Source organism: Dendropsophus ebraccatus, chromosome 6, assembly GCF_027789765.1.
Source record: "Dendropsophus ebraccatus isolate aDenEbr1 chromosome 6, aDenEbr1.pat, whole genome shotgun sequence".
In the NCBI taxonomy this organism is placed as follows: Eukaryota; Metazoa; Chordata; class Amphibia; order Anura; family Hylidae; genus Dendropsophus; species Dendropsophus ebraccatus.
In genome coordinates this window covers 110,747,159-110,775,142 of record NC_091459.1, presented here as the reverse complement: position 1 = coordinate 110,775,142, position 27,984 = coordinate 110,747,159, and the positions used below count along the sequence as shown (strand labels likewise).

Sequence of the window (27,984 nt, the reverse complement as noted above, 5' to 3'; positions counted from 1 at the left end):
AGTTGGTATACTTTCCTTGACCACTGGTAAATCCAGTTTAGTGGGTGCAAAGTTAGTACAAATAGCAGGGCAAAAGTAGTTGGCAATTGGCCCTCACAGTTTCCAGACTTCAAAGTAACATCTAGGAGGGATGGAGGGAAACATATCCAAGCTTATGCGTCATGGTAACTGTCGTATTACCCAGTGCCTTATAATCCTGTAGCCTTGATCACTGACTCCAGCACCTTGAGACCATCACCGTTACAGCAATGCTTCTCACACACACCGGGAGTAGTACATTCTCTCCTCCTTGTTCTGCCTCCTTTATAGTCTTGAGAAGGCATGAATATCATCACATTATCCCAGTTGCACAGCCACCTCTCAGGCCAAAGTAGTAATCTCAGGACTCGGCCATGACCTGCGAATTATTTTTTTTAATTTTCCATGAAACTAGCCATTTAGAAACAAAACATGTGGACACTAATAACAGTCTGCCATTTTACACTTCAGTAGACTCCTCTTCATTATCACAGGAATGATTAAAAAGTAAGACCTATATGTAGGTATAGGACATGATCCACCATTTACATTAGATGATGGTCACAGCTCCCCTTTTCTCCCTCCTCCTGTGCACTGTAACCTCTGTATGGATAGCAAAGCATGCTTAAAAAACTGTCCCATAGAGGTCAATTCCTACTGTATAGACCATGTAGTTGTTGTACAGCATATTAAAAAAATTGCAATTACAGTGAACATAACAAAAACACATGACATGCAGAACAAAGTTCAATACTACAACACAGTACCAGTGTGCACATCAGTACAACACAGTGCAAGTTAACCCTTGAAAGTACAATGAATGAGATAGCCATGACCTTCCATTATAGAGAATTTCTGCAACTGTCCATGATCAAAGATACCCTTACTTGTGGTCACTACAGAATCATCTGAACAGAGTTAATGATTTTCCTAGTCACATAGTCCCCATTGTGGTCACACCTATTGAGGCACGATTGGGTCCCCTCTCCCAAAAGAGAGATGGCCCACCCGCCTTGGTGACACTTAATAAATTAAGAAATTTTTAAGAAGAAATAAGAAACAAGGACGTTTTATACAGGTACAGTATATATCATATGTGCACCAACTAAGCATGTCAATGATGCAGAGAACCGCATATAGAGTAAGAGCCCTATTCCACCGGACAATTATCGTTCGGATTATCGTTAAATCGTTCGGATCTAAATGATAATCGTTCCGTTGAAATGCAGTTAACGATTAACGGCCGAACGAGAAATCGTTGATCGCTTTATAAGACCTGGACCTATTTTTATCGTTGCTCGTTCGCATAACGTTCGCAAATCGTTCGCATTGAATAAGACATTGGTCGGTCGTTCGCAATAGATACGAACGCAATAGCGAATAACTAGCGAAGAAAAACGATCGCAATTACGATCATAAGTAACGATTATCGTTCCATGGAAATGAGTGAACGTTTTCAGGTCTTTCGCAATAGCGGTCGTTTGAGATCGTTAACAGTTAACAATTATGCAAACGATAATCGTCCGGTGGAATAGGGCCCTAACAGGGGTGAGAATATTACTTTAAGGACTTACCCAAAAAATAGACACATAGGTAGAAGGGAAGAAATGGAAAGCAAAGAATTCCCAGCAGAATCTTCTGCCACCGACTGAGGCCATCGTGTAGAGCCATGGTGCACACCAGCCACAAATGAATGCTAGTTATATTCTGGACTGTGTACTTATTACAGATTCATAGCTAGATACGTAAACTATCACGACCAGGAAGTTATAAAGTCTAAATGTGTCAGGTTACTGCATCAATCTTCAGCATTTATAGCTTCACTGTAAAATTTCATAATACACAATTTACATATTACAGACTACAATGTATCGAAACCATGAGCCGTACAGTCATATTAATGTTTATCGCTGTGGTATCAGGGAAGACACTAAACACACAGGAGACAGCAGTTATATACAGTGATAAGCATAAACTGACAGCTCCTTCAAGAGGTTTTCCTTTTTTATGTAAATAATGCTTACTTTTTGGAGAATTTATCATTTTTTTTGGCTTTTTTTCACTTCCTCTTTTAGGCTATGTTCACACACAGTATTTTTGCTCAGTATTTTTGTCAGTATTTTGCAACCAAAACCAGGAGTAGATTGAAAACAAAGTAAGGCTATGTTCACACACTGCTGAAATTTTGTGGATGGCCGCCATTTAATAATGGTTGTTATTTTAAAACAATGGCCGTTGTTTTAAAATGACAGCAATTACTGTATTTGCCAATAAATTACGGCCATTCACTAAATTTCAGCCATGTGTGAACATAGCCTTACTTTGTTTTCAATCCACTCCTGGTTTTGGTTGCAAACTACTGAGCAAAAATACTGTATGGGAACATGGTACGTTTACACAGAGAGATTTATCTGACAGATTTTTGAAGCCAAAGCCAGGAATGGATTTGAAAAGAGGAGAAATCTCCTCCCTTTATGACCTGTTCTCTGTTTATAGTCTGTTCCTGGCTTTGGCTTCAATGACCTGTCAGATAAATCTCTCTGTGTAAACGCACCATTAGGCTTACCCATTAATTGTTTATTGTGCTAACCTTTCATATTGTGACATTATGATGACTTTTATGCACTTTTATTGTATTTTACCTTACTGTTTACCTGGAGTGGATCTCCTCAAAATCACTGCAACTTGAAAAAAATAAAAGCTTCTAAAAACTGAAACTCAAGCATCTGAAATTTTGCTACAACTGTGTCCCTTTAGGATCTTGTTCACACTGAGCAATAGGCATGAAATTTTAGGTGGAATTTCCAGCTAATTTTACTTGAAATTCAGCCCGTGAAATTTACATGTCAATTCTTTACGCAAATTCCTCAAGAGAAATCCTATAGAAGTCAATGGGGCTTGAATTCTGCTTGAATTCCGCTCGAATTTCACTTGAATTCTGCTCCTATGCTGCCAGAGCTGAATAGGCGAGGAATTTTAAGCAGAAATTTTTCCTCTTCAATTCCTCACCTATTGCTCAGTGTGAACGGGCCCTTTATAAAAAGAAAAGTACTCCACTTAGGCGGCAGATTCTAGGGACCCTGAGGGGCAGCAACTTAAGCCCTGTCATTTTAGTATGTCAGTCTGACATAGCTAAAATGACTGAGCCAATCTAACTGTGCATGCCTGCGTCGGGGTGGATGCCTCCTTACATGCCATTCTCCCTCTCTGTCTCCCTCATTCGATCAGGTTCAGGACTGGTCCGTGCTGCCTGTCTCCCGCTAAATATATACATATATGTTCCTATGACTACTAAGCCATTATTGTAAGGAATAGAGGTGTGTATGTGTCTGGCAGCTGTTTAAGACATCATTTTTGTGCCACAATCTCTAGTTTTTTTTATATTTTTCTTTTTGTATTTTTTTTCTCATAATTAATGTGACAAAAAAATCTGCAATCCTGGCGCGTTTTTCCTTTTTTCTTTTACACCGTTCACCCTACAGCAATAGTATTGTTACTGCTTAATAGATCGGACAATTGCACACACTATGATATATAATATGTTTATTTATTTTTATGCGTTTTATATATAAAATGGTAAAGTGGGTAATTTTAACTTTTATTGGGGGAGGTGCTATGTTATATTTTTACATCTTAAAAAAAAATTTGCCACTCACATTATAGTATTGATCAGTGTTATCGGCGATCTTCACATACAGCCTGCCTGTGGCAGACTCTATGCGAAGATTGCCGAGCTGACCGCATGGAGCTATGGGTATATTATATACCTGTATGGCATTTATCACTGGCATATGTGAAACAGACAGGTCATGAGCTTTTGAATAGCTTTTTGTCACATTTGTCAAGGGTTGCAGAGACTGCAGGCATATATTTTACATGATGTTTGTCATGGCTAGAAGTGTCATATCCACAAATGTACATCAGGGCCAGGCTCTACAGTTTTTTCTTCATCCTTTTTGTATCTCTTATACAGAATATCCTTTATGTATATGAATTCATAGCACTTGTAATAAACCTTCAGTTTTTCATGCACAATCAACTGTATATGTATATGTGTTTATAGCACTTTTAAACAAGCGCTGTCATTTCACCAAACTGTATGGAAAATGCAAATATAAGAAACTTTGTAACAAATCTTATCAGATAAATGATTAATTTTCCTCTCAATAAAGCATACTGTCATTAGAAAAAACTGTTGATATTTACAGAGATATTTCATAAGTTCATCTCTGTGAAATATCAATAGTCTTTTTTTTTTCTAGTGACAGGTACTCTAAGCGTTTTCCCTTAAAGGAGAATTTCGGCCCGACCCATTGCTGGAGAGGGGGGATAAAAGAAATAAAGTGCTCTTACCTCCCCCGCTCCAGCGCTGGTGGCCGCATCCTGCCACTCCGTTCCCCAGGGTGGCGGGCGTTTTCTGGTTTGAGCGGGGACCCGGGTCATGATGTGTGAGGTCTGCTCAGCCAGTCAGTGGCCAAGACAGGACCCCACTACAGCCGCTGACTGGCTGAGTGGATCTTACACATCACAACCCATGTCCCTGCTCAGACCATAAAGTGTCCGGGGCCCCGGGGACCAGAGCAGCAGGATGTGGCCACCAGCAGTGGAGCGGGGTAGGTAAGAGCATGTTATTTCTTTTATCCTCCTCCTTTTCAGCACTTGCTAAAAAAAATGGGTCTGGCCAGACTTCTCCTTTAAGCTCCTTTAAGACTCCAGCTTGAAGACCACTGTCACTGATATGTTGCTAGAAGGCCGATGGGTAGAACAACATCCAGCAATTTCATACGTGTCATGGTCATTAAGAGGTTAATAGTTTGTGCCATTGTTCAATACTTGAGGCCAGAAAGGATCAATTACGACAGACAGTGGTGACTTTGAGGTATTACATATTCTTTGTTTTATATGGTTATGACATGTGTCACTAGCGGCTTCACATGCATTTCCTTTGTCAACATCTAGGTGTGGTGAGACCCATAGTGAGACATTTGCTCTTAGTGGTTACCTGCATACTTATGTTTACTAATGAAAATGAATAAATAACTCATAGCAATATAAAATATGTTGGTACATTCTTTATACATACTGTTCCCCTTTAACAGATGAGGTAGATTAACAGCGCAACAAATGCATGCACCTCGTGGTCGGAATGCATGCAGTGAACCACATGCGTGAATAAAACTTTCTTCATTCCAAAACGTTGGTGCTGGGATTTCTTGTTCAGTCTGTATGCTAAAGTATTTCTTCAGTAAAGAAGAGTTTATTTATTCCATCAGGACTCAGTGATCATTATATCAGCACCCACACACAGGTTACACCGTCCTTGGGTCATCTTCCCTTTCTGTGGGTGGCAGTATCTACTCCACACCACCGTGAAAACCACCCAAGGGACCCATCACAACCCAGCAGGTCACCGATCATTGGGGAAAGGATATAGCCAGCCTCAAAAGCTAAAAACAGGTGTGCTCTATACCTGTGTGCTGATTCAGCACTGGTATCGCGACAACCTACCACCTGGCTGAGCTATACTCCGACCAACCACCACAGTAGTGGCCTCACACAGTACCATCTAGCAAGTGGCCGGTCGAGCAGGCACCACAGAACCACTAGGGCAGATTGATTATACCAGGTCCATATTTCATATGCCATTTATTTCACATATAAAAAACAGGCAAACATTTGTGTGACTGGCATCATATGTCATGGAAACAATACCTATTATATATCACAGAAAATAACACTGTAGGATAAAAAACAATAAATAATGCAAATTGATTCATCTCAATGAAGCAGTCCTGTTTCCTCGACTCCGCAGATTCTTCTCTCCCACGTGATATTGCAAAACAAACTTCCTAGTTTTTGGTTCATCCGTAGGACTAATAGTCACATACATGTACTTACAATCCTCCGTACTACAAGACCCTTCCCAGTATCCATCCTTACTAAGGACCAAAGGAAAGAAGTCCTTTCCCTTAACACTCACTTCAGCAACATCAGGAATCCGAAGCTTGAAAGAAACATTGCTGTTCTCGGGTAGAACACCTTCCAGTGGAGCAATAAGATCATATTGCTCATCCCAGTGTGTGTACGCTAATGGGAATAGAGGCCATTTCACTGTGGGGTTTTTGCATATGATGAGGTAGTTACACTGGTGTTTGTACATGTTACTGTTTTTAGGTTTGACATTGACATGAAGAACATAGGCTCCTGACTGTGGTAGATGCACTTTTATATGCACATGGCCTTCTCTTAGAGTCTGGAAGATATGTCTTTGGGATATCTCTGGAGTCATTTCTATTTCATCACTGTGTAATGTAGGAAAAATAACCAGGTCCTGAAATAGTGCGAAACTGATGGTGAAGCAACCATCCTCTGAATAAATGATAGGTTCCGGGTGTGACGGCTGAATGAGGCCAGCCTTCTCTGTATCCAGATTTGGCCCAACAGGATTATGAAGGCTAGAAGGGAAAGGAGGCCACTTCACCGTAGGATTTGAACATGTTATTAGATAGTTGCAGATGCAGCCCATGGTGCCATCAAATATCTGGAGAACATAAGAACCTGAACCTGGGAGGTGAACATTAAGCTGTAGCTTATGCTTCTGTACGCATTGTATAACATGCATAGCATTGTGTGGGATGTATATGTCTTCAGACTTTAGGCTAACTGTAATGTTCAGTATTCGGTTAGTAGAAAAACTAAGGGTAAAGCATCCATCTTCTGTGTGGATAATCGGGTCTGGATGCGAGGGTTGAATTAGTCCAGCCAGTTCTGTGTCCGGACTAGGACCCACTGGATTTTGGAGTATACTTGGATACCGCAGCCATTTGACTTGAGGATTGGAGCAATGCAATAGGTAATTGCAGATGTATCCATTATTACTGTCAAAAATCTGGAAAACATAAGAACCAAATTGTGGAAGACGAATATTAAATTCAACTTTATGCTTTTCTGCCCTCTGTATTACATGGTGTAGTATAGTCTGTAGTCTGTTAGACTTCAAGCTACTGCTCAGTTTTATATAATTGTTGAGTAGGAAACTTATGGTACAACATCCATCTTCTGTACGGATAATCGGGTCCAGGTGTGAAGGTTGAAGACCGGCCTTCACTGTCTCGGGATTTGGGCCTACTGGGTTACACAATAAAGCCGGGAAAGGTAGACATTTGACTTTAGGGTTTGAGCATATTATAAGATAGTTGCAGACATATCCCACCTTGGCTTCAAATATCTTGAGAACGTAAAGACCAGACTGGGGGAGATGAACACTAAACTCCACTTTATGATCTTGTACAGTTTGTATGACATGATGAAAAATGTTTTTTCCTTCCTCAGATTTAAGACTAGCTTTAAGTTTTAGCTCCTTGTCCATAATAAAACTTACAGTACAGCATCCATCCTTTGCATAGATGACTGGATCTTCGTGTGAAGGGGAGTGAAGTCCTGTTTGCTCTGACAACCAACACGGACCAGCAGGATTGCTGAGATATTTAGGAATTTTCACCTTGTTTTGAACAGCTTTACAATCTATTCTGTAATCCACCACCATCTGGTAAACTTCTGTTGTATCTGGTCTCTTTGCATAAATTTGTAAAATCTGTTGTCCAGTCCTTTGGGGATAAATATCAAACCTGGTTTCACGGTCCATGACGCGTAGCAGACCGGGATCTTCTGTTTCTTGTAGGTTGAAGAGGTAGGAGAGATTTTGCTGACTCTCAATGGTGATGGACGCTTTCCCTTTGTCTAGGACAAACATAGATAACATAGTTACTAAAATAATATTGACTACAATGAACAACATAATCAAGAATATTTTATGAGTGATATGAAACGACTTCACAAATGGGTCCTGGCAACCTGTTATAGATGGATCATGTGTATAAAAAAGTACAACAATAATTTCTCTCTTTGGGTTTGCGAAACACAAGTGCCACTTAGAGTTATTCAGTAACAAACTACTGGAGGTGTTGGTAATATACACTGTACACAAGGAGCAAATTGTACAGGGCAGTAGAAATGAATCCCAGTGTTCCCATTTTACAATTGAGTTGGCTCACTAATTTTGAAAGGAAACTTGAGAAGACCCAGAAGATACTAGTTGGGAGATGAAGCTTAAATTTCACTGGTTAAATGGGCCAGACATATAAAAAAAAATGTTGTCAGACCACACTCTTTTAAAATTTGATACAATATATGATTTCCCCTGTGTCTCCATACAGTAATAATGTCCACTATACCCCCATACAGTAAGGATTTCCTGTGTCTCCATACAATAATAATGCCCCATGTGCCTCCATACAGTAAGAGTCCCCCTATGCTCCTAGAACCAATAATGCCTCCTGTGACATTATACAGTAATAGTGCCCCATACTAATAATGTCCCCAATGCCCTGTACTATAATAGTACTGCCATGCCTCCATGGAGAAATAATGCCCCCTCGGTCCCCAAACTGTAATAGCGCCCCTGTGCCTCCATACTGTAACAGTGCCTTCTGTGCTTCCTATAATACAGACTTGTCAAACTCAGGCCCTCCAGCTGTTTAAAAACTACAATTCCCATCATGCCTGGACAGCCAAAGATAAAGCTTTGGCTGTCCAGGCATGATGGGACTTGTAGTTTTGCAACAGCTGGAGGGCCTTAGTTTCACATCCCTGCTATAATACAATACCTGCCTCTGTTCAAACATTATCTGGCTTAAATAGTAAGGGCCATATTCCACAGAGCCTTAATTGGCCAATTAAGGCTCTGTGTAATAGAGACAATCATCAGCCCCAGATCTAAAATCATTGGCCACCGACCATGAATCACTACGTATAATAGTGATTCGCGGCTGATGGCTGATGATTGCCCAAACAGTTAACACTTTACCTGTTCACATTCCCGGGGATGCACCTTCAGAGCAGCCTGTCTGAGCTGACAGGCCGCTCAGCCAATCACTGGATGGGACCACTGTGGCCAGTGGTTGGCTGAGCGGTCTGTCAGCACAAAGAGGCCACTCTGAAGCTACAGCGTAGGGTGGTGAGATGCATACAGAATGCAGGAGAAGACTGGAAACATGGAAAGGTAAAGGGTTAATTGGGAAAGGACTGCACAGGCATTGCTAAGAATGTCCGTGGAGCCCTTACTAAACGATTATCTGGCCGTGTAATAGGCTCAGTAAACAAGCGTCAATCGAGCAAATCGGCGCTCGTTTACAATATTGATCAAGCCTTCATTGGCCCATCTAATAGGACCCTAAGTGTCTGCAGTTGCAGATTGTTTTGTTGCAAATCTTTGTTGTGAACACATTTGCAATAAGCCCGAAGTGGATCTGGCACAACACGTGACATGGTGCAGATTTTTCTCCAGTATGTAGATTTACAAATGTTAATGTAATTGCAGTGGATTTTCTCAATGGATATTAAAAACAGGAAATCTGTCGTAAAATGCCACATGTGATCGGATCTGGAAACGAGTTAATGTTGTCTTGTTCTGTCTACCCCTCTACCTTCCCCAAAACTTTCCCAAACACAACTAAAAAGTGAAACTGCTCAATATTGGACTACAAATAATTCTGGGCCACCATTTATTCTACCTTTATTCGGAACATAAAGAGGGCTAAGAACTTTTTTATTGTTTTGCTGAACTAAAAGCTTTAACAAGAAAGTAAGCTAAAGCTATCACAGATCTATTGAGAATGTTTACCTGTTTCGATAACAGCTGTTTCTGGCTGAGAGGACATCAGTCCTAAGCTGTAGAAGTGGCTTCTGAGGTGAACACTTTCTTCAAACTGCTTCTTGGACACTTTAGGCTCCAGTAATTGAAAATCTGTTTTCTCAGGATAGTGATCACCAATAAAGAGAGCGGGATGAGTCAGGAAATAGAACTCATTGTACCTTGAAGAAGAAAGAAGAGGGTGATATGGTAGAGAAGTGTCACTAATAAATCTACCCTGCAGTAATTATTTGAGATTATGGCCCCAAGTTATTTGTGTGCAAGGTCTCGTACTGCATCTAAAGCGTTAGGATGACCGGTAATATGAGATTACACGTACTGTCAGTGTTCTATATAAAAAGAATACAATAAATATAATTAAAAAAATAACTATACTGCTTAGTGAAGATGAGCAAACGTTTCAAAAGTTCGGTTCCGGCAGGTTTGCTAAATTTTAAAGTTCAGGTTCACACGAACCAACAAATCACACTAAAGTAGCTAAACAATTGCAGGCATTTAGCTGTTTTACTGCGGATCAAAAAAGCTTATCTATACAGTACTTCTTTGTCTGCTCTTCCCATGTCCTTCTTCTCCGGTGTTCCATGCAGCCGCCAGAATCCCGTTTAGCCAATTACTGAATGAGACGGAACAGTGCCACAAAAAATGATTGGCTGAGTGAGCTGTCAATCTTGTCTTGAGAGTGACAGCCCGACAGCCAGTCACTGGCTGCGGCACTGTCCATCCTAGTCAACCAGTGATTGTCTGAACAGGCTGTCACTCTCCCGCTCAGCCAATCACTGACTGACAGAGAGAGGATAGTGCAGTGGCCAGTGATTGGCTGAGTAATTGGCTGAGTGGGCTGTCACTCTTAAGACACAGCCAATCATTGGCTGCGGTGCTGTCCTATCTTTGTCAGTGATGGCTGAAGACACAGAAGGAGGTCTTCAGAAGAATGTATGGATGCCGTCTTCCCAAACTTTTTCAGAACTTTGCAAAAAGTTCAGATTGAATCTCTGATCAGGAAATTTGGTTGTCTCATCTCTGCTGCTTAGCATATTCTGTCCTCAAAATATGGAAAAACCAATATATATATTATATATATATATATATATATATTATATATATATATATATTTTTTTTTTTTTTTTTTTTTTTTTAATCTAAACGGATGTTCATTCATGTCAGATTTGTTTTGGCTTTGCAGTTCAACTTAAAAACATGCTTGTTTGGTCTGTTTGCAGAAAGACCCCCAGAAGTAGTGGAATTTTCCTAACAGTCCAACTCTATTAAAGGGAAACTGACCACCATGTATATACATACAGTGCTAACAGTAACCAGTTGCTTCTTAAGCAAGAAGTCTGTTTTTACCGTTATATAGATTGTCTGTTCTGTTATCTTTGTAAAAAAAAATGGCTTTTATTTTTATAGCACAGTGTCATAGAGGCGGGTCTGTGACACTGCTGGTGCCTACCCCATTACTAAGACCCCCACCTGTAATGACAGACTGTATCCTTGCTACAGATGTCAGAATCCAGCAAGAAAAAAAAACTGTCTTAGTCCATCAAGTGCATATTTATGTCCCTTTGCTCTATTTAAAGGAATTTTACTGGAGAGAATAATTCCATATCATGGTGCCATATAGAGAACCATTTGATGTCATACAGGGTGCCAAGAGCCCACAGTACTTAGCCACAGGGTGCTTAATGGTTTGAAAATCTGATCAGAGAATCATCTATTACTTACTGGAAAATGAACTTGCTCATGTTTTCATCAACTTGACCCGCTCCCCATGTACTGTCTAGCAAATGCCAACGTCCTTTCAGAAGTACAATGTTCCATGTGTGGTCTAAGTCCCCGGACACTGTCTGCCCAGGCTTGAATGATGCCCCCTTGCAGTAGCCATGAACTGATTGGCATAGTACACCAGCAAGTCTAATGGAAAGATAATGTAATTTCTTTAATAATATTCACCCAAAGTAGTGGCATATAATAAGAAATGCTGCTATTCAGTACATACTATACACAAGGTATAGGTCACTAGGTATAGAAATCACACAGAAGGACTGTGAGTTACAGAGTCCAACAAAGCCAGTGCAGTCTAATAAAAGAGTCAAACTAACCACATCAATTTATTTGAAAAAAAGCAGACTGCGGAATCAGACTACGAAGGGCTCGTTTGTAGTCTGTAACCATGGAGCCATATAGGTCTGTAGAAGCTGTATACAAAGAATGGTATAGTGGATATGTATTGCTGCCTACATAAACTCTAGGTTATACAGACATTATAAAGTATTTGTCTCCTTCACAGAGACAGTCCTAGATGCGCCACAACCCGATTGGTGCTGCACGGGGATATCAATGGACCTGTAATCCATACAATAAAAACAAAAAACAAGCAAGCTAGTGGATTCCACCAAGGTGGTCCACTTGCATCCACCGGCGCTACTCATTATAAATGTATATATTAGAATGCAGCATTCTAATATACACATTTATAGTGAGTAGCGCCGGTGGATGCAAGTGGACCACCTTGGTGGAATCCACTAGCTTGCTTGTTTTTTATACAGACATTACTTTGGTAAGAAGATTGATGCATACTTATATTAAACATCACCTGCACATGTGCTCAAACAGTGAGCTGTAACCTGTGCATACACCTTTCTTGTTCCGAAAGACGTCTTCTGGGTCAGATGATACCAGGCCTTTATTCTTTAACCCCGTGGTGTCGTACTCTGAGACAATCAGAAAGGAATAAAGGACTATTTAGTGTGTAACATACATGAATTATTGTATTACTTATTTCTGTTCATTTTATATTGGAAGGGCGTCAGTATCCTGTACTACTAGAAATATGGTAATGGAGGTCTGACTGTGTTACTCCTCCACTCTGAATTTAGGAAAATATGAAACACTTACAAATTAAAGATCTGATAGGTTGCCACCTTGGGGTTGCTGATAACCATAAAAAAAAAGACCACCTGATGTTAGGGTATGTTCACAATGAGTAAATCAGGAACTGTCCGCCACAGAATTCCGCCTGATTTACTCAGTGTGAACATACCCATACTTAGAAAAGTTGCAGCTGGCTGCACAATACAAATAAAAGGGCCACTGTGCAATATAAGCATAGGCAAGGTTTACAAGAAACGCCTGAGGAGGTGGCCTGAAAGGCTTAGGGTACTATTAAACTAAGCGATCTTTCGACGAACAACAATTAACGATAAACGAACCTAAATGACCGCTATGGCGAACTACGTGAAATCGTTCACCCAATTACACAGAACGATGATCCTTACTTATGATTGTTATTGCGTTCGTCCTGTCATCACCACTGCGTTCGCCGCCACTGTAAACGACGTCTTATTACATGCGAACAATTTGCAAACGATCAGCGATAGAAATAGGTCCAAATTCTATTAAACGATTTCTCGTTAGTCGTTTATTTGTTGTCTGCTATTACACTAAATGATTATCGCTCAAATCTCAACGATTTAATGATTTTTCGAAAGATAATCTGTGTAATACCACCCTAAGTCTCAACAGAGCAATCTACTTTAAACTAATCATTATAACATAAGAATTTGATTTCGATATTTTACCTATAAACTTATGGTGCGTTTACGTAGAGAGATTTATCTGACAGATTTTGGAAGCCAAAGCCAGGAACACACTATAAACAGGGAGAAGGTTATAAAGGAAAGACTGAGATTTCTCCTCTTTTTAAATCCATTCCTGACTTTGGCTTCCAAAATGTCAGATAAATCTCTGTGTAAACGCACCATTAGGAGTTCAATGTACTTACATTAGATCTCAGATTAATTAACCATTTTCTGGACCAAACTCATTAATTTCTTAATTATGGAAGGTTAATACTGTTTTAAATGTTTTTTTCCAGGTTAATAAAAAATACAGAAAAGTAGCCTTATATGTTTGATTTATATCTTTAGTTGCTGCTACTGTAGATGGGAAGGGGGAGGATAAAACAAAAAGCACTAGGCAGCAGAGTCTAAGGGGCCGCTAGTCTTTACCAGCGCCCACCGCAAGGTGGGTTGGACTTGCTGCCTAAGAACTCTTCCCATATTACTTAGTAAATATCCCCCAATGTGGTAACAATTACACTGAACACCTACCTATATGATGACATATCCACATCCAGATAACTCTTGTCTTCTCCAACTCTGTGTTAGTTCCACATGTAAGATCTCTTACTAACTGCTCCAGTGTCACACCAGTCACCTGTAAGAGGGAGGAAAGTCATCATCTAGTCATAGCTCATACAAACCTCAATTTCTCACTATGGAAAATCTCCTGAGATGTATATAGCCTTAAATGTGCAACTGTATGTCATACACCCATCATATATTGACACCTCACCCCACCCCCATTCTGGTGCTTTGGTTGGCATACGTATAGGCATACATTAGACGCTAGGGGACTCCCTGCAACATATAGTCTAATAGACACTGCTAACAGTGTGAACCTAGCCTTATCCTGCAAATATTTGATGAGCATTGTTTATGGGAAAACCCCTTTAATACTGCAATTGTATTTAAATTGCTTTACTTAGCTAATGCTATGTAGCAGCATAAATGAAATTGTTTTCAGCAGAGAAAGAACAGGTATCCTTCCTCATACGGTACAAAACTGGTGATTTTATTTTTATTATAGTCATTTTATTTGTACTGTATGTAGTGTTAAATAGCAAAACCTGATTAAAATTAATTGACAGTCTTAAAAATGTAAATTTGGGGAGCACCCCCTGGGCTTTTGTAGCTTATTTCTATAATAATAAAAAGATGGCTAGCTCAGAGCTGGAGGGTTCATATTATGAAAGCAAGGTATGCATAAAATCAGACTGAGAACCTCTATACAATATGACAGGTCAGCTTTAAAATTCACATAAATGCAATATTATACTATATTATATATATATATATATATATATATATATATATATATATATATATATATATATATTATATAATATATATATATATATATATATATATATATATATATATTTCACTTTGTTGTACCTTTCTGGCATGGACGTCCAGTTTCTGAAATACACTTGCGTCTACATCTAGAGACTTTAGGTTTCTTTTATCCCAGGGATAAGCTATGTAAAACAAATACAGAAAAACAAAAACAATGCCATTTTTTAGAGGAATTAAAGACCAAGAGCTTTATGTCACGCTTACCGGCGGCACCCCATACCCCCACCCCAGTCTCTTTTTCTGCACCGCTTAGGGCACACCTGTCACCCGCTGCGGCGCGTACCGGCACCCTTTGTCCCCCCCCCCCCCCCCGGTTTGGCTGTGCACAGATCCGGTTGGTTGTGACAGGGGTGCCCTCTGTCCCTCCCTGTCACCCTGCTTACTGGCAGCGCCTACTGGTCTCATTCGCGGCACCCCCTGTCACCGCTGTCACCCGCGGCGCCGCATACCAGCGCTCCCCCCCCCCCCCCGGGCTCATTTGTGGCACCTCCCGCTGCACCCCTGTCAACCGCGGCGGCCTTGTCACCCACCGGTTCTGTCACTGGCGGCACCCCTGTCACCCGCGGCTCAACACCCCTGTCACCCGCGACACTGACTGGGATGGCAGCTGTAGGAGAGGGAGACAGTGATCAGTGCAAATGTCACTGTCTCCCTCTGTAACAGCAGCCACCACCATCACCCGCCCACACTGTGTGCTTCCCCAGCCCCAGAGCTCTCTCTACCTCACTGTGCCACCTCACTCACGGCACCCCTGTCATCCCTGCTACCCGCGGCTCAATCGCGGCAGCAGCACTTACTAGCAGCGACACTTACCGGCGGCACACATCGACCTCCCCCCGGCTTATTTGCCCCGTTACCCGCTGCTCGTTCGCGCTACTCACCCGCGGCAGGGGTCACTAGCAGCGGCACTTACTGGTGGCACCCCCTCAGCCTCCCCCCCAGCTCTTTTGCGGCACCTCCCGTGGCACCCCTGTCATCCGCGGCGGTGCTCACTGGCACCCCTGTCACCCGCGGCGCCGCTCATCGGCACCCCTGTCACCCGCGGCGCCACTCACCGCCATTAGCCGAGCCCCCCCTGCGTCACCAACTACACCCCCTCCCTCTCACCCACGGCCCCCCAACACCTCCCACAGCTCACCCATGCATGGCGCACTGTTACACCATCTCAGCTACACCATCTCAGCTCTGCTACACCATCTCACCATCTCAGCTCTGCTACACCATCTCAGCTCTGCTACACCATCTCAGCTACACCATCTCAGCTCTGCTACACCAACACACCATCTCAGCCCTGCTACACCATCTCAGCTCTGCTACACCATCTCACCTCTGCTACACCATCTCACCTCTGCTACACCATCTCACCATCTCAGCTTTGCTACATCATCACCATCTCACCTCTGCTACATCATCACCATCTCACCTCTGCTACACCATCTCACCTTTGCTACATCATTACCATCTCAGCTCTGCTACTTTACCATCATCAGGCATAAGCATTTCATGAGGGGAAATGTAGTTTCCTATCTTGATAATAGACCATCTTTTAGAAAAACTTGTAACTCAGGAACCGCAGCAGCTAGAAAGATGGGAGATGGCTCAAAATACTCAGGGGGACTTGGTGAGTAAGACCAGGTAGGTTTGGGAGCATTACATTTTTTTGCTCTTGGCGGGAATACCCCTTAAAGGCCTCAGTATAAGAAGTCTACAAGATAAAGTCTGCTCCATACAATACAGTCAAACAGAAAGTAGAAGGAAGTGATTTTAATCTGGTATTTCTCTTGGCCTTTGTGGGTGTGCGGACAATAACCCGGGCTGTTAACCTTCTTATTACTCACCAGAACTCTGATTACTTTTCTTTCTTGAGATTTCTTCCTTGTCCTTATTAAAGCTTTTTCTTCCTTATAGAAAATAAGAACACTGATAAATAGGACCACATCATTAATTTTTGTTCCTAAAAAAATATGTTCCATACATGTGAATGAGGTGGAGCCATGGATTTTGAAACTTCATTTAAATGTATAGAACAGTTGCAGAAATTTCTACAACAAATCTGCCATGTGTGGACAGAGGGTCCTATTACACAGAGCGATTTTTAACGATTAACGACTAACAATAAACGATCGCAAACCAGATTGTTTATCGTTAACCTGAAATCGTTCACCATATTACACAGAACGATGGTCGTTATTGTGATAGTTATTGCTATAGTTTATTCCTTCTGATCTAAGAAAAAGAATGGGCAATGTGCTATTACACTGAACGATTAGTGGAAAAATGCAGAATTACAGCGAACGATTAACGATAATTTTAGGTTCCGATCAAAATCAACGATCAACGACATACAAACAATTTTCCGATCGTCCCGTGTAATTAGGCCCAGATACTAAAGAAGGAGGAGATGATGAAGAGCAAAACAAACAAATTTTAGCAACATTAGTATAGAAATCATTCTGACCACAGTGTTTTATTGGAGTTTGTAAGGTTTAGACAAACATGGCTACTTTTTCTTCTGAAAACAGCACCACACCTGTCCTGCAACTCTTCTGCATTCCTGTCAATTGACCTGGACAAGAGTGGAGCTGTTTATGTAAGAAAGCGGCCATTTTTTTTCTAATTCTGGGTATTATGCAAATTAATATATTATGACATATTAGGCAACTTAGATATAGTACTAGTATGCAAATTAGATTTTAAAGCGACTCCGTACCCACAATGTGACCCCCCAAACTGCTTGTATCTTCAGATAGCTGCTTTTAATCCAAGATCTGCCCTGGGGTCCGTTCGGCAGGTGATGCAGTTATTGTGCTAAAAATTTACTTTCAATCCTGCAGCGCTGTGTCTAATGGCCGGGGCTTACATTAGTATATGCATTAGGCTGGCACACCCTCTCTGTCCTTCCTCCCCACCCTCCTCATCATTAGAAATGCTCCAGGCAGATTGCTTCCTATTCCCCAACTGTGTGTATAATGAACATGGGCTGGATCGTTAAGACACCTGTGCAAAGCTCAAACAGCAGTAAATGTTCCTGGATCATTCCTAATGATGAGGAGGGTGGGGAGGAAGGACGGAGAGGTGGTGCCAGCCCAATGCATATACAAATGTAAGCGCCGGCCGTTAGACACAGCACTGTAGGATTACAAGTTGTTTTTAGGAGAATAACTGCATCCCCTGCCGAATGGACCCCAGGACAGATCTTGGATTAAAAGCAGCTATCTGAAGGTACAAGTGGTTTTGGGGGGTCAAATTGTGGGTACAAAGTCGCTTTAAATCTCACAGGGACTTCCCTTAGGCTGAAGAACCCTGACAAAGTTCAGCTTCACTCTAAGCTAACGCCCATGGGTCTGGCAGTTTGCACTCACACTATTGAGACTGACAAGCAGGAGATTGTACTGTAAGGATTACAACCCCTGTCCTCAGGTTGTATGGGCATGGGTCTCCAAACTGCAGCCTTCCAGCTGTTGCAAAACCACAACTCCCATCATGCCCAGACAGGTAAAGCTTTGGATTTCGATGTCCAGGCATGATGGGAAATGAAGTATTGCAACAGCTGGAGGGACACAGTTTGGAGACCCATGTTGTATGGTATTATAACTTAGCTCCATTCACTTCAATAGAACTGAGCTGCAATGCTAACACAGACTGAGAATTGGGGATAACCCCTTTAACAAATTCTGTGACTTTCCTATAAAGATTAAAGTGCATTTCTTACCAAATTTCACATTTTCTGGATTGGCAGAGATTGTTTCATCTTCCACAGCAACTAGAAAATAAGAGCAGAGGTCACACAGGATAAGAAATAGCTATAATGTATTCAACTATAAGGTGTCCGTCTCTCTGACACTCTCTCTGTACTTATGCAACCTATGTAGTATGTTTCTTTAATAAAGGCTATTTACACATGTCTGCCTCTCCTTAACCTTTGAAACCTCACCTAGTGGAATGATTGGAATGTTTTGTAAATGAAAGGAGGGTAAATCAACTTCATTGCTACAATCATTAACCCACCCTTCACCATAAAGGCTGTGGATACCTTTGCACTGAATTTTTGCTTCCTAAATGCAAAGGTAAAAAAAAAAAAAAAAACTTTCTATATAGTGTTTATAAAAGGATTATATAACGTTTTACTGTTGTAGAGTTTGTATAACTCCTTTACATAGTTGGCACTGCTGCTGCTTCTGATGTAGATGCACTATTCACGGCTCTGATGGCTCTATCCCTCCCTTCTCTCAGTGTTGGAGAGAGTAGCAGATGTTAGATTTTGAATAGGACAGCGACTATTAAGGGATTTCCTGTCCTTATAAAGTGGAGAGAATTATTAAGGTTTGGACCAGTATTTATGAGACTGAATATGAGATGAGTTTGGGATGAGATCCTGTGCTACCTGTGAAGGCAGCTGTTTTCTGGAGACACAAACTTCACATCCAGCAATTATTACTTGGTGGACAGTCACCCATGAGAAAAGTCTGAAACTAGGAGATGGCTGCAAAGTGTAACTGCTCTACTGCAAGGTGACCGCTGGTGCATTTAAAAATCACACCTTCAGCTTTGTTTATTTACTTTGGTTCCTATCTCTATCATTTATAAAAAAAAAAAAAAATGAACAAGTGATGGCAAATAAGATGTGACTACCAATACATGATGAAATGAAAGAAAATATGGTGCAAAAATTGCAACACCATCAAGGACCTGGCATATATGAGTAAAAAGGTGTGCCATATTTATTAGGTACTGTCCTTATGTAACAAGACCTATATGAATATTTTATATCTTACATATCTTAATATGCAGGGGCGGATTAACTTTACCATAGGCCCCGGGCTGTTCACCAAGCCTGGGCCCCCCCACCCCACTGTAACTATGGCAGCACTAGCCTGGCGTTCATAGTACAGGACAGATAATGTCATGATGTCCTGATTTGTGCAAAATTGCCATAAAAAAAAAATGATTTTTGCAAATCATGGTGGAAGTGTAGCCAGGAGACAGTACACCATTGAAAGTATAAGTCTTTTTGGGTGGTCATGGGCTCCCCAGGAGCTCAGGAACCGCCCCTATTATAATCCACTACTGTTAATATGCGATAGCTTATACACAGTAAGTTTAACAACATTCTCTCACCCTCTTTTTCCATTCTTCCAGTGTCACATCACTTCTTCATCCTTTTATTGTCAGATTGTCCAACTTATTTCCATTCAAACTACCAGAAGTACCTAAATGCTAGTCACAGCTTTTCGTAGATTATTCCTCTCAGTAAATTTCGTGTATATTTTTCTCTTTACAGAGTCCCTAAAACAGTAGTGTAAAACTCAAAATGTTGGGTCCTGTGGTATACTGCTGGACCAGTGCTGTCTCCTGTGGTATACTGCTGGACCAGTGCTGTCTCCTGTGGTATACTGCTGGACCAGTGCTGTCTCCTGTGGTATACTGCTGGACCAGTGCTGTCTCCTGTGGTATACTGCTGGACCAGTGCTGTCTCCTGTGGTATACTGCTGGACCAGTGCTGTCTCCTGTGGTATACTGCTAGACAGGTGCTGTCCCCTGTGGTATACTGCTGGACCAGTGCTGTCTCCTGTGGTATACTGCTGGACCAGTGCTGTCTCCTGTGGTATACTGCTGGACCAGTGCTGTCTCCTGTGGTATACTGCTGGACCAGTGCTGTCTCCTGTGGTATACTGCTGGACCGGTGCTGTCTCCTGTGGTATACTGCAGGACCAGTGCTGTCTCCTGTGGTATACTGCTGGGCCGATGCTGGCTCCTGCTTTATACTGCTGGACCAGTGCTGTCCCCTGTGGTATACTGCTGGACCAGTGCTGGCTCCTGTGGTATACTGCTGGACCAGTGCTGTCTCCTGTGGTATACTGCTGGACCAGTGCTGTCTCCTGTGGTATACTGCTGGACCAGTGCTGTCCCCTGTGGTATACTGCTGGACCAGTGCTGTCCCCTGTGGTATACTGCTGGACCAGTGCTGTCTCCTGTGGTATACTGCTGGACCAGTGCTGTCCCCTGTGGTATACTGCTGGACCAGTGCTGTCTCCTGTGGTATACTGCTGGACCAGTGCTGTCTCCTGTGGTATACTGCTGGACCAGTGCTGTCTCCTGTGGTATACTGCTGGACCAGTGCTGTCTCCTGTGGTATACTGCTGGACCAGTGCTGTCTCCTGTGGTATACTGCTGGACCAGTGCTGTCCCCTGTGGTATACTGCTGGACCAGTGCTGTCTCCTGTGGTATACTGCTGGACCAGTGCTGTCCCCTGTGGTATACTGCTGGACCAGTGCTGGCTCCTGTGGTATACTGCTGGGCCGATGCTGGCTCCTGCTTTATACTGCTAGACCAGTGCTGTCCCCTGTGGTATACTGCTGGACCAGTGCTGGCTCCTGTGGTATACTGCTGGGCCGATGCTGGCTCCTGCTTTATACTGCTAGACTAGTGCTGGATGCTCCTGTACGATGCTTTACACTACTGGTGTTGGCTGCTGCTGTATACTGTTGGACTAGGGCTGGATGATGCTGTATACTTCTGTATACTACTGATGCTGGCTGCTGCTGTATACTGTTGGACTAGGGCTTGATGATGCTGTATACTTCTGTATACTACTGCTTAGGCATTCCATTCCACCCCACACCAGGCTACACGTCAGGAATCTATAAAAAAAAAAAGGTGCTGAAGTAAGCCTGACATTCAGGTTGATGGCCCAGTTGACTTAAATGGGCAGGATGTAGTAATTTTGTGTCTACGTTTTGTCCATTTCCTGAATGTGCACTTCTTATGTGAGGACTCAAAAATGTAGCATTGCCCGTCCTGCCCATTCAAGTCAACAGGGCAGTTGCCTCAAAAATGAGCTGCACGTTGGGCTTACTTTAGCATCCTTTTTTCATAGGTTCTCTACATGTAACCTAAAGTGGGGCCAAAAGTGAGATGAGGACCCAGCCTTACACTGCTGGCTGCTGTATATACTACAGAACTGGTGCTGGTAGCTGCTGTGTTCTACTAGCTGCAGGCGCAAAGGCCGCTGTAACTAAAGCAGGTAGAAGAGAGAGAGAATATCATACTTTCTCTCATTAGTGTTAAGCGCCATACAAAATGATATAATAGGATAGATTTAGGCTACAGCTCTTGTGTTTAACATATGTACCTTAACCCTTTGAGGACCAGGCCCAAAATGACCCAGTGGACCGCGCAAATTTTGATCTTTGCGCTTTCGTTTTTCCCTCCTCCCCTTCTAAGAGCTCTAGCACTCTCAGTTTTCTATCTACAAGCCATGTAAGTGCTTGTTTGTTACAGGAATAGTTGTACTGTGTAATGGCGGCTTTCATTTTACCATAACACGTATGATGGAATCCCAAAGTTATTATTTATGAAAATATAAATAGGTGAAATCGTAAAAAAGAATGCAATATGGTAACGTTTGGGGGGTTCCTGTGTCTACGTAATGCACTATATGGTAAAAGCAACATGATACTATTACTCTATAGGTTAGTATGAACACAACCATATGCAGGTTACACAGATTCTCTAATGTTATATATATATTTTTTTATGAAATCCTTTTTTTTTGGCAATTAGTTAATAATAAAATGGGCCTATTGTGACGCTTATAACAGTTTTATTTTTTCACCTACGGGGCTGTATGGGGTGTCATTTTTTCTGCCATGATCTCTAGTTTTTAATTATACCATATTTGTGAAGATCGGACGTTTTGATTACTTTTTATGAATTTTTTATATATTATGTAACATAAAATGGGTAATCCGCGCACTTTTTTCCCTCTTTTCGTCTACGCCGTTCTCCGTTCGCAATGACGCTTGTTATACTTTAATAGATCGGACAATTACGCATGCTACGGTATATTATATGTTTATTTATTTATTTTTATATGTTTTATTTATATAATGGGAAAGGGGGGTGATTTCAACTTTTATTGGGGGAGGGGTTTTGGGGTAGTGTATTGGTGTTTTTAACTTTTTTTTTTTACACATTTGAAGTCCCTTTGGGGGACTTTTACATTCACTAATTTCATTTCTACTCTGACCATTGCTATGCCATAGGCATAGCATTGATCAGTGTTATTGGCGATCTGCCTGTGCAGGCTCAGTGTAGCAGATCGCCGATCGGACCGCACGGAGGCAGGTGAGAGACATCCGGTGGTCGGTTTTAACGATCGGGACCCCCGCAGTCACACTGCGGGGGTCCCGATCAGTAAGTGACAGGGGACTCCCCCTGTCACTTAAACGCCGCGCCGCGATCGTGGCGTCTAAGGGGTTCATGACACGTGGCAGCGCGATCGCTGCAGCGTGTCATTACCGGTGAGGTCCCGGCTGCTGACTGCAGCCGGCCCCCACCTGCTGTGAAGCACGCTCCACTCCAGAGCGCGCTTCATAGCCGGAGAAACACCCAGGACGTAGAGTTACGTCCAGGGTCGTCTGGTGACAGACTTCCATGACGTAACTCTACGTCCTGGGTCGTCTAGGGGTTAGGGCTATGTTCCTACTCTGTAAGACACTGGCCGTTCCGTGAACCGTCTGGGTCGGTGTCAGAAAACATCATCCCGGTACCGGCCGGATGATCTTTACTGCCGCTGTGGAAAAACGGATTAAAATGGATGCACACACATGCATCCGTGTTTTTTTTTTATCATTTTTTTGCAAAAATAACGGAAGAAAAAAAGGCTTGCAAAAACGTAGCGTGGACCCAGCCTTATTGGTATTCTCTTCCAGAATAAATTGAATAGGCTAAAATTTCCAAATGGTATGATTATTTATCCGCAGTAATATCATACTTACAAATATTCTTCCCAGCAATTATGCTACTTTTTTGCTACTTCATTTGTTTTATCTTATTTTATCAATATATCTGTAAGCACCATGTAGCCATCTGCTTATGTAAGCATAGAAGAGAATACAGTTTATTTCATACCATTATTATTGACTGGCAGCCTTGTCCTCACATCCCTTGTGGCAGTGCTTGAGTTATCTGTATGAGAGAGATGTTAGATTATGATAGGAACAGCCATTAGTAGACTAAATATAGCATAAGTGTTCATTTGATAGACAGTACAATATGGCGGCCATACCAGAAAATACTAAAACATTCAACAGCATGTGTTAATGGCCATTTATTGGTTCAGTCTACACATTTGGGCTGATTTACTAAGGTGTTCCTGACACATTTACTAAAGGTGCGCCACACAATTTGAGGCCTGTTGTCTACTACTAGTGCATGTAACCAATTGCTATCATAAAGAAATATATTGTACCCAAATCTTCTTGTTTTCCTTCTTCCTTTTTATTTTTCTTAAGACCTGTTGGAAATGACAAACAAAGAATCAATTCAGATGTACAGGATGTTAGGTGACAGGTCAGTGTATCGCCATGAACAGTATTGTTATTGTAAGTAAGATAGACATTTTGTTTAGCAGTACAGATGGTATAATGTCTCCTCTGTATGTTGGTCAGGAACATTCAGCCATGCAGAACACTGGTGGGGACGGGAAGGATAACAATTATTTAAAGTGATATTGTCACCCCCTTACTCTAGGTGCGGTTCTCAACACCATTCACAAGCTTAGATGCTGCACATTTAATATACAGTATACCTGTATAACCTCTGGGTCTCCTTTCCACTCTAAATTGGCTTTATTTTATTGGTGGACGGTTGCACCTAGGCGGGGCTTCGTGGCAGTTAGGCCAGAAGATGGCACCTACCAGCCATGAAGCCTCACCTGGATGACATTTTCCAAATAGGCAAGGGGGCCCAATTGCTGTAAAGCCCCACATAGGTGCCACTGTCCACTGATAAAATAAAGTGATTATAGAACATATTCTGATGTATCTGCAGATTTTTTTTAAAGTTTTTTAAAAATACAAAAAAAAAAAAAAAAAACACCTGTAACTGAAGTCAGCAAGCACACTCTAAGGGTAGTTTCCTTATAGGCATACTATATGTTTTACAGTATGGTAGGAAAATTGAGTACTTAAAGCGTACCTTTCAAAAAGCATGCTGACGTGATCAACATGAAATCCAATCTGCTTTGTGACAGGTAAACTTTAATTAAAGGGGCACTCCAGCCAAAAAAAAATATTTCACTATTTACTTCTGTTAAAAAAATCTCAAGTCTTTGAGTAGTTATCAGCTGCTGTATGTCCTGCAGGAATTGGTGTATTCTTTCCAGTCTGGAGAGCAGGAGAGGTTTTCCATGGGAATGTACTACTGCTCTCCTGTCATGGACAGAGGAGGAAAAAGTTCACCACTTCCACTGGACTGAAAAGAGTACACCACTTTCTGCAGAATATACAGCAGCTGATAAGTACTGGATATATGGAAAATTTCTTCTTTTTTTTTTAAGAAGTAAAGTACAAATCTATGACACTTTCTCACATCAGTTGAAAATTTCACTGGCATACCCCTTACATGCCCCTTAAGGGCAACCCATACATGCACATGGCCAACATACAAACTTTATTCTATTGTTCCCTGGTTGGATTTTGTATTGTTTTACTGCTGTTGACACTGCCATTGACTATTTGCATCTTAGCAGAAGTGTATCATCTGGAGGTTATAAGAACCGCCTCAACCTGACACCTGTGAGCTTTGATTGTAGTTGTAAATAACTCTTGGGTTATATATAACTTCTACAATATAATTTCTAGAATAACAAACCATTGTCATACCTACAATAACAAGACGCCCACAGAGTTATAGATACACAGATATAAGTGCATAAACTAGTAAAGTATAATAATAAAGTAGTCATATGTCCCCATACCCCCACAGCACCACCACTCATGGACCTGTCCTGTAGCTCCTGGTCTGTGACGTTTCGACCCAGCTCAGAAAAACCCACTCAGCCAGTCAGTAACTGAGATGGGACATCTCTGCAGTCACTGGCTGAATGGGTTGAGCGTATAATTCTCAGTATACCACTTTTATGGAATTTTACATGAATACAAAGAGTTGTTTGATATGGTCAAATTGTGCAGAAAAGAATACTTTCAGGACCCCCACTTATTAAGAAAAATATGGTGACATTCACCCTTACAGTAAACGTTGTACTCATTAGTCTTACTGGAAAAGTTATACAGACTGGTGCTTTTCAATGAAATGAATGGGAGTTGTAATAGCCACTCCCAGCAGAAGGGAGAAGTGTCATACATTTAGTTCCGTCTCCGGGAATTGCTGGGACTGTTCTTGGGATTGGCGCCGATCACTGCTATCAGACGCCGCATATCAGTGTTTTAAAACTCTTCATTTAGCAAAGCCTTTTTAAACCACCATACTCGTCCAGCTCTCCAGAATAACGTGATTTCCTTTTCAGGAACTATGGACGTGCAATGGCTAGATCTCCCATGGCAGTAATAATAGCAATTCTGTATCGTAACGTTATAACTGAAATTATTCCCCGTGGACGGAGGATACACCAAAAGAAAGACAAAAGTTCCTACTATTTTTTTTTCTACAATTTTTTATTGTTACTCAAAGAAGGAAAATTTATTAAGGGTTTTGCGCCTATTTTTAGGTGAATAACTGCATTTTTGTCTTTTTTTAGTCAAAATACTGACCAGTATTCGATGGGCGAATATTTTTTAGATTTTTTTTTTATATCTGCCTATTTTGAGCATTCACCAAAAAGTTTGCATAGTCCGGGATTAGCGCCCAATTTATCTATCATTTGCGACTTTTTAAAAAGCCAGACAAACAGGTGCAATCCTACATCTGATCAGTACCTGGTGAATATGCTTCGCAATTTTTGCGACATTTTCTGCAACTTTTTACTTAGGTACTTTCACTATGGCAGTGCAACATTTTAATAAATCAGTCACAAGATATTGGAACAAAATATACACCAATCCTCATTAGAATGGTTACAAACATTAGACTCCTTAGTAAACGTCAACTCTCAACTCTTTGTTTAATAGTATTCCCCATAATACTTCCTATATGCTAATGCACTTCATATTGTGTACACAGTTCCGTAGAGAAGATAGTTTGATCATTCTACAGAACAAATTATATATATATTTATTATGGGCTAGCAATGAGGCTGTAGACTAGCATTGCTTTAGCTGCCCTGATCGTTTCCAGGCGGCTAAGGCAATACAGGAACTGATATATCTTGATGTGCAACAATACTAAACTAACAAGCTCTAATGTGTGACAAGCGGTAGTACTTACACAGGCAGTATACACACAGGTAGAATGGGAGTAGAGGGAAGCAGAGGAGCCCCAGCAAAACTTTTTGCCAGCTATTGAGTCGATGGTGCAGTGCCATGATGCATTTCAGCCGGCGTGATATTATCTCTGCTCCTTCTTCTTCTTCTTGTCAGTTTTACTGACTGCATGAACTTTAAACTGCATATGTGCATAAAACCTCTCAGATACGAGCCCTATATGACGCACTGTCAACACAATCCCTTTTTTGAATGCGACTTTGGGTGTGCTCACATGACCTTTGACTAAACACTTTATTTCCTCTATGTTACTGCCGTACAGAGTAGGGACTGAGGATAGATAGCTTAAAGTAGAAAACAGGTTGAAGTCAGCTCACCCTTGTATCTTGTGCTTAGTCCTCTGTCTGTGTGGCGGGATCCTGGGAAGGAGCAGGTAGATGAAAACACCGACAGGTGGAAGCAGGAGTCATAGGATAATGGATTGTCTATCGCTCCAGTTAAATAAAAGTAGAATCTTTATTTTACATCTTTAAAATGGATGACAAAACAATAAAAACATGCACCGACGCGTTTCAGGACGTAGTCCCTTAATCATGGCATAGTATGAATGTGAATAAATGGAACATTTATAGTCATACAAAATGTGAAAAGACCTGCGAGCCACCCCACTACAGGTGGAACAAATTGTGTGTGATGCACTAGGGAATTAACCATTAGTGCACTAGCAATGGAGATGATAGGGATCATGTTTCAATATGCAGCACATGGATACAGGTTCAGGCAATGGACAAACGCTGCATGTGAACATGTCCCTATAACTGCAACTCCAGAGTATGAACAAAAATCCAAAAAAACACACATAGAAAGACAATAATTGCACATAGTGTGAACATGGTCATTAAAGCTAAATCGTTGGACTATGTAAAATAATGCAAAAAGGTATAGAGTTTTAATCCAACAGTATGATGCAATGTATGGATGGAGAAAATCAATGAGGTTAAGCTAAATCATGGCAAAAATTTAAACCAGTGGGAATACTGGTATCTAGGCGTAAAATCCAATGCGCCTCAAGTTTTTGCGGAAGGTGTGCCCAGTCTCCTCTTCTAGAAGGTT

General features: G+C 41.5%; 2 protein-coding genes across 7 annotated transcripts in view; both read right to left on the bottom strand.

Annotated features, from left to right (window-relative positions):
* Positions 1-1,712, bottom strand: part of LOC138795928 (kyphoscoliosis peptidase-like) — a 34,654-nt gene extending 32,942 nt beyond the window's left edge. For all 5 annotated transcript variants that reach the window (XM_069975668.1, XM_069975669.1, XM_069975671.1 and 2 more), the window contains exon 1: positions 1,593-1,712. In XM_069975668.1, coding sequence (XP_069831769.1) covers positions 1,593-1,689 — 97 coding nt within the window. In that variant the 5' untranslated portion in view covers positions 1,690-1,712. The remainder of the gene's footprint in view (positions 1-1,592) is intronic.
* A 3,935-nt stretch (positions 1,713-5,647) lies between these two features.
* Positions 5,648-27,079, bottom strand: LOC138795927 (uncharacterized). Of its 2 annotated transcripts, XM_069975665.1 has the most exons (11): positions 26,876-27,079; positions 23,961-24,005; positions 23,621-23,677; positions 18,419-18,469; positions 16,545-16,607; positions 14,746-14,828; positions 13,840-13,945; positions 12,324-12,441; positions 11,453-11,641; positions 9,701-9,891; positions 5,648-7,758 (listed from the first exon to the last, which is right to left on the bottom strand). In XM_069975665.1, the coding sequence occupies exons 1-11, from the start codon at positions 26,970-26,972 to the stop codon at positions 5,792-5,794; spliced, it is 2,967 nt and encodes a 988-aa protein (XP_069831766.1). In that variant the 5' UTR covers positions 26,973-27,079; the 3' UTR covers positions 5,648-5,791. The 2 variants fall into 2 exon arrangements, with proteins under 2 accessions (XP_069831766.1, XP_069831767.1); XM_069975666.1 differs by lacking the exons at positions 23,621-23,677; positions 23,961-24,005; positions 26,876-27,079 and adding an exon at positions 19,825-20,208.
* Between the last annotated feature and the right edge of the window lie 905 nt (positions 27,080-27,984).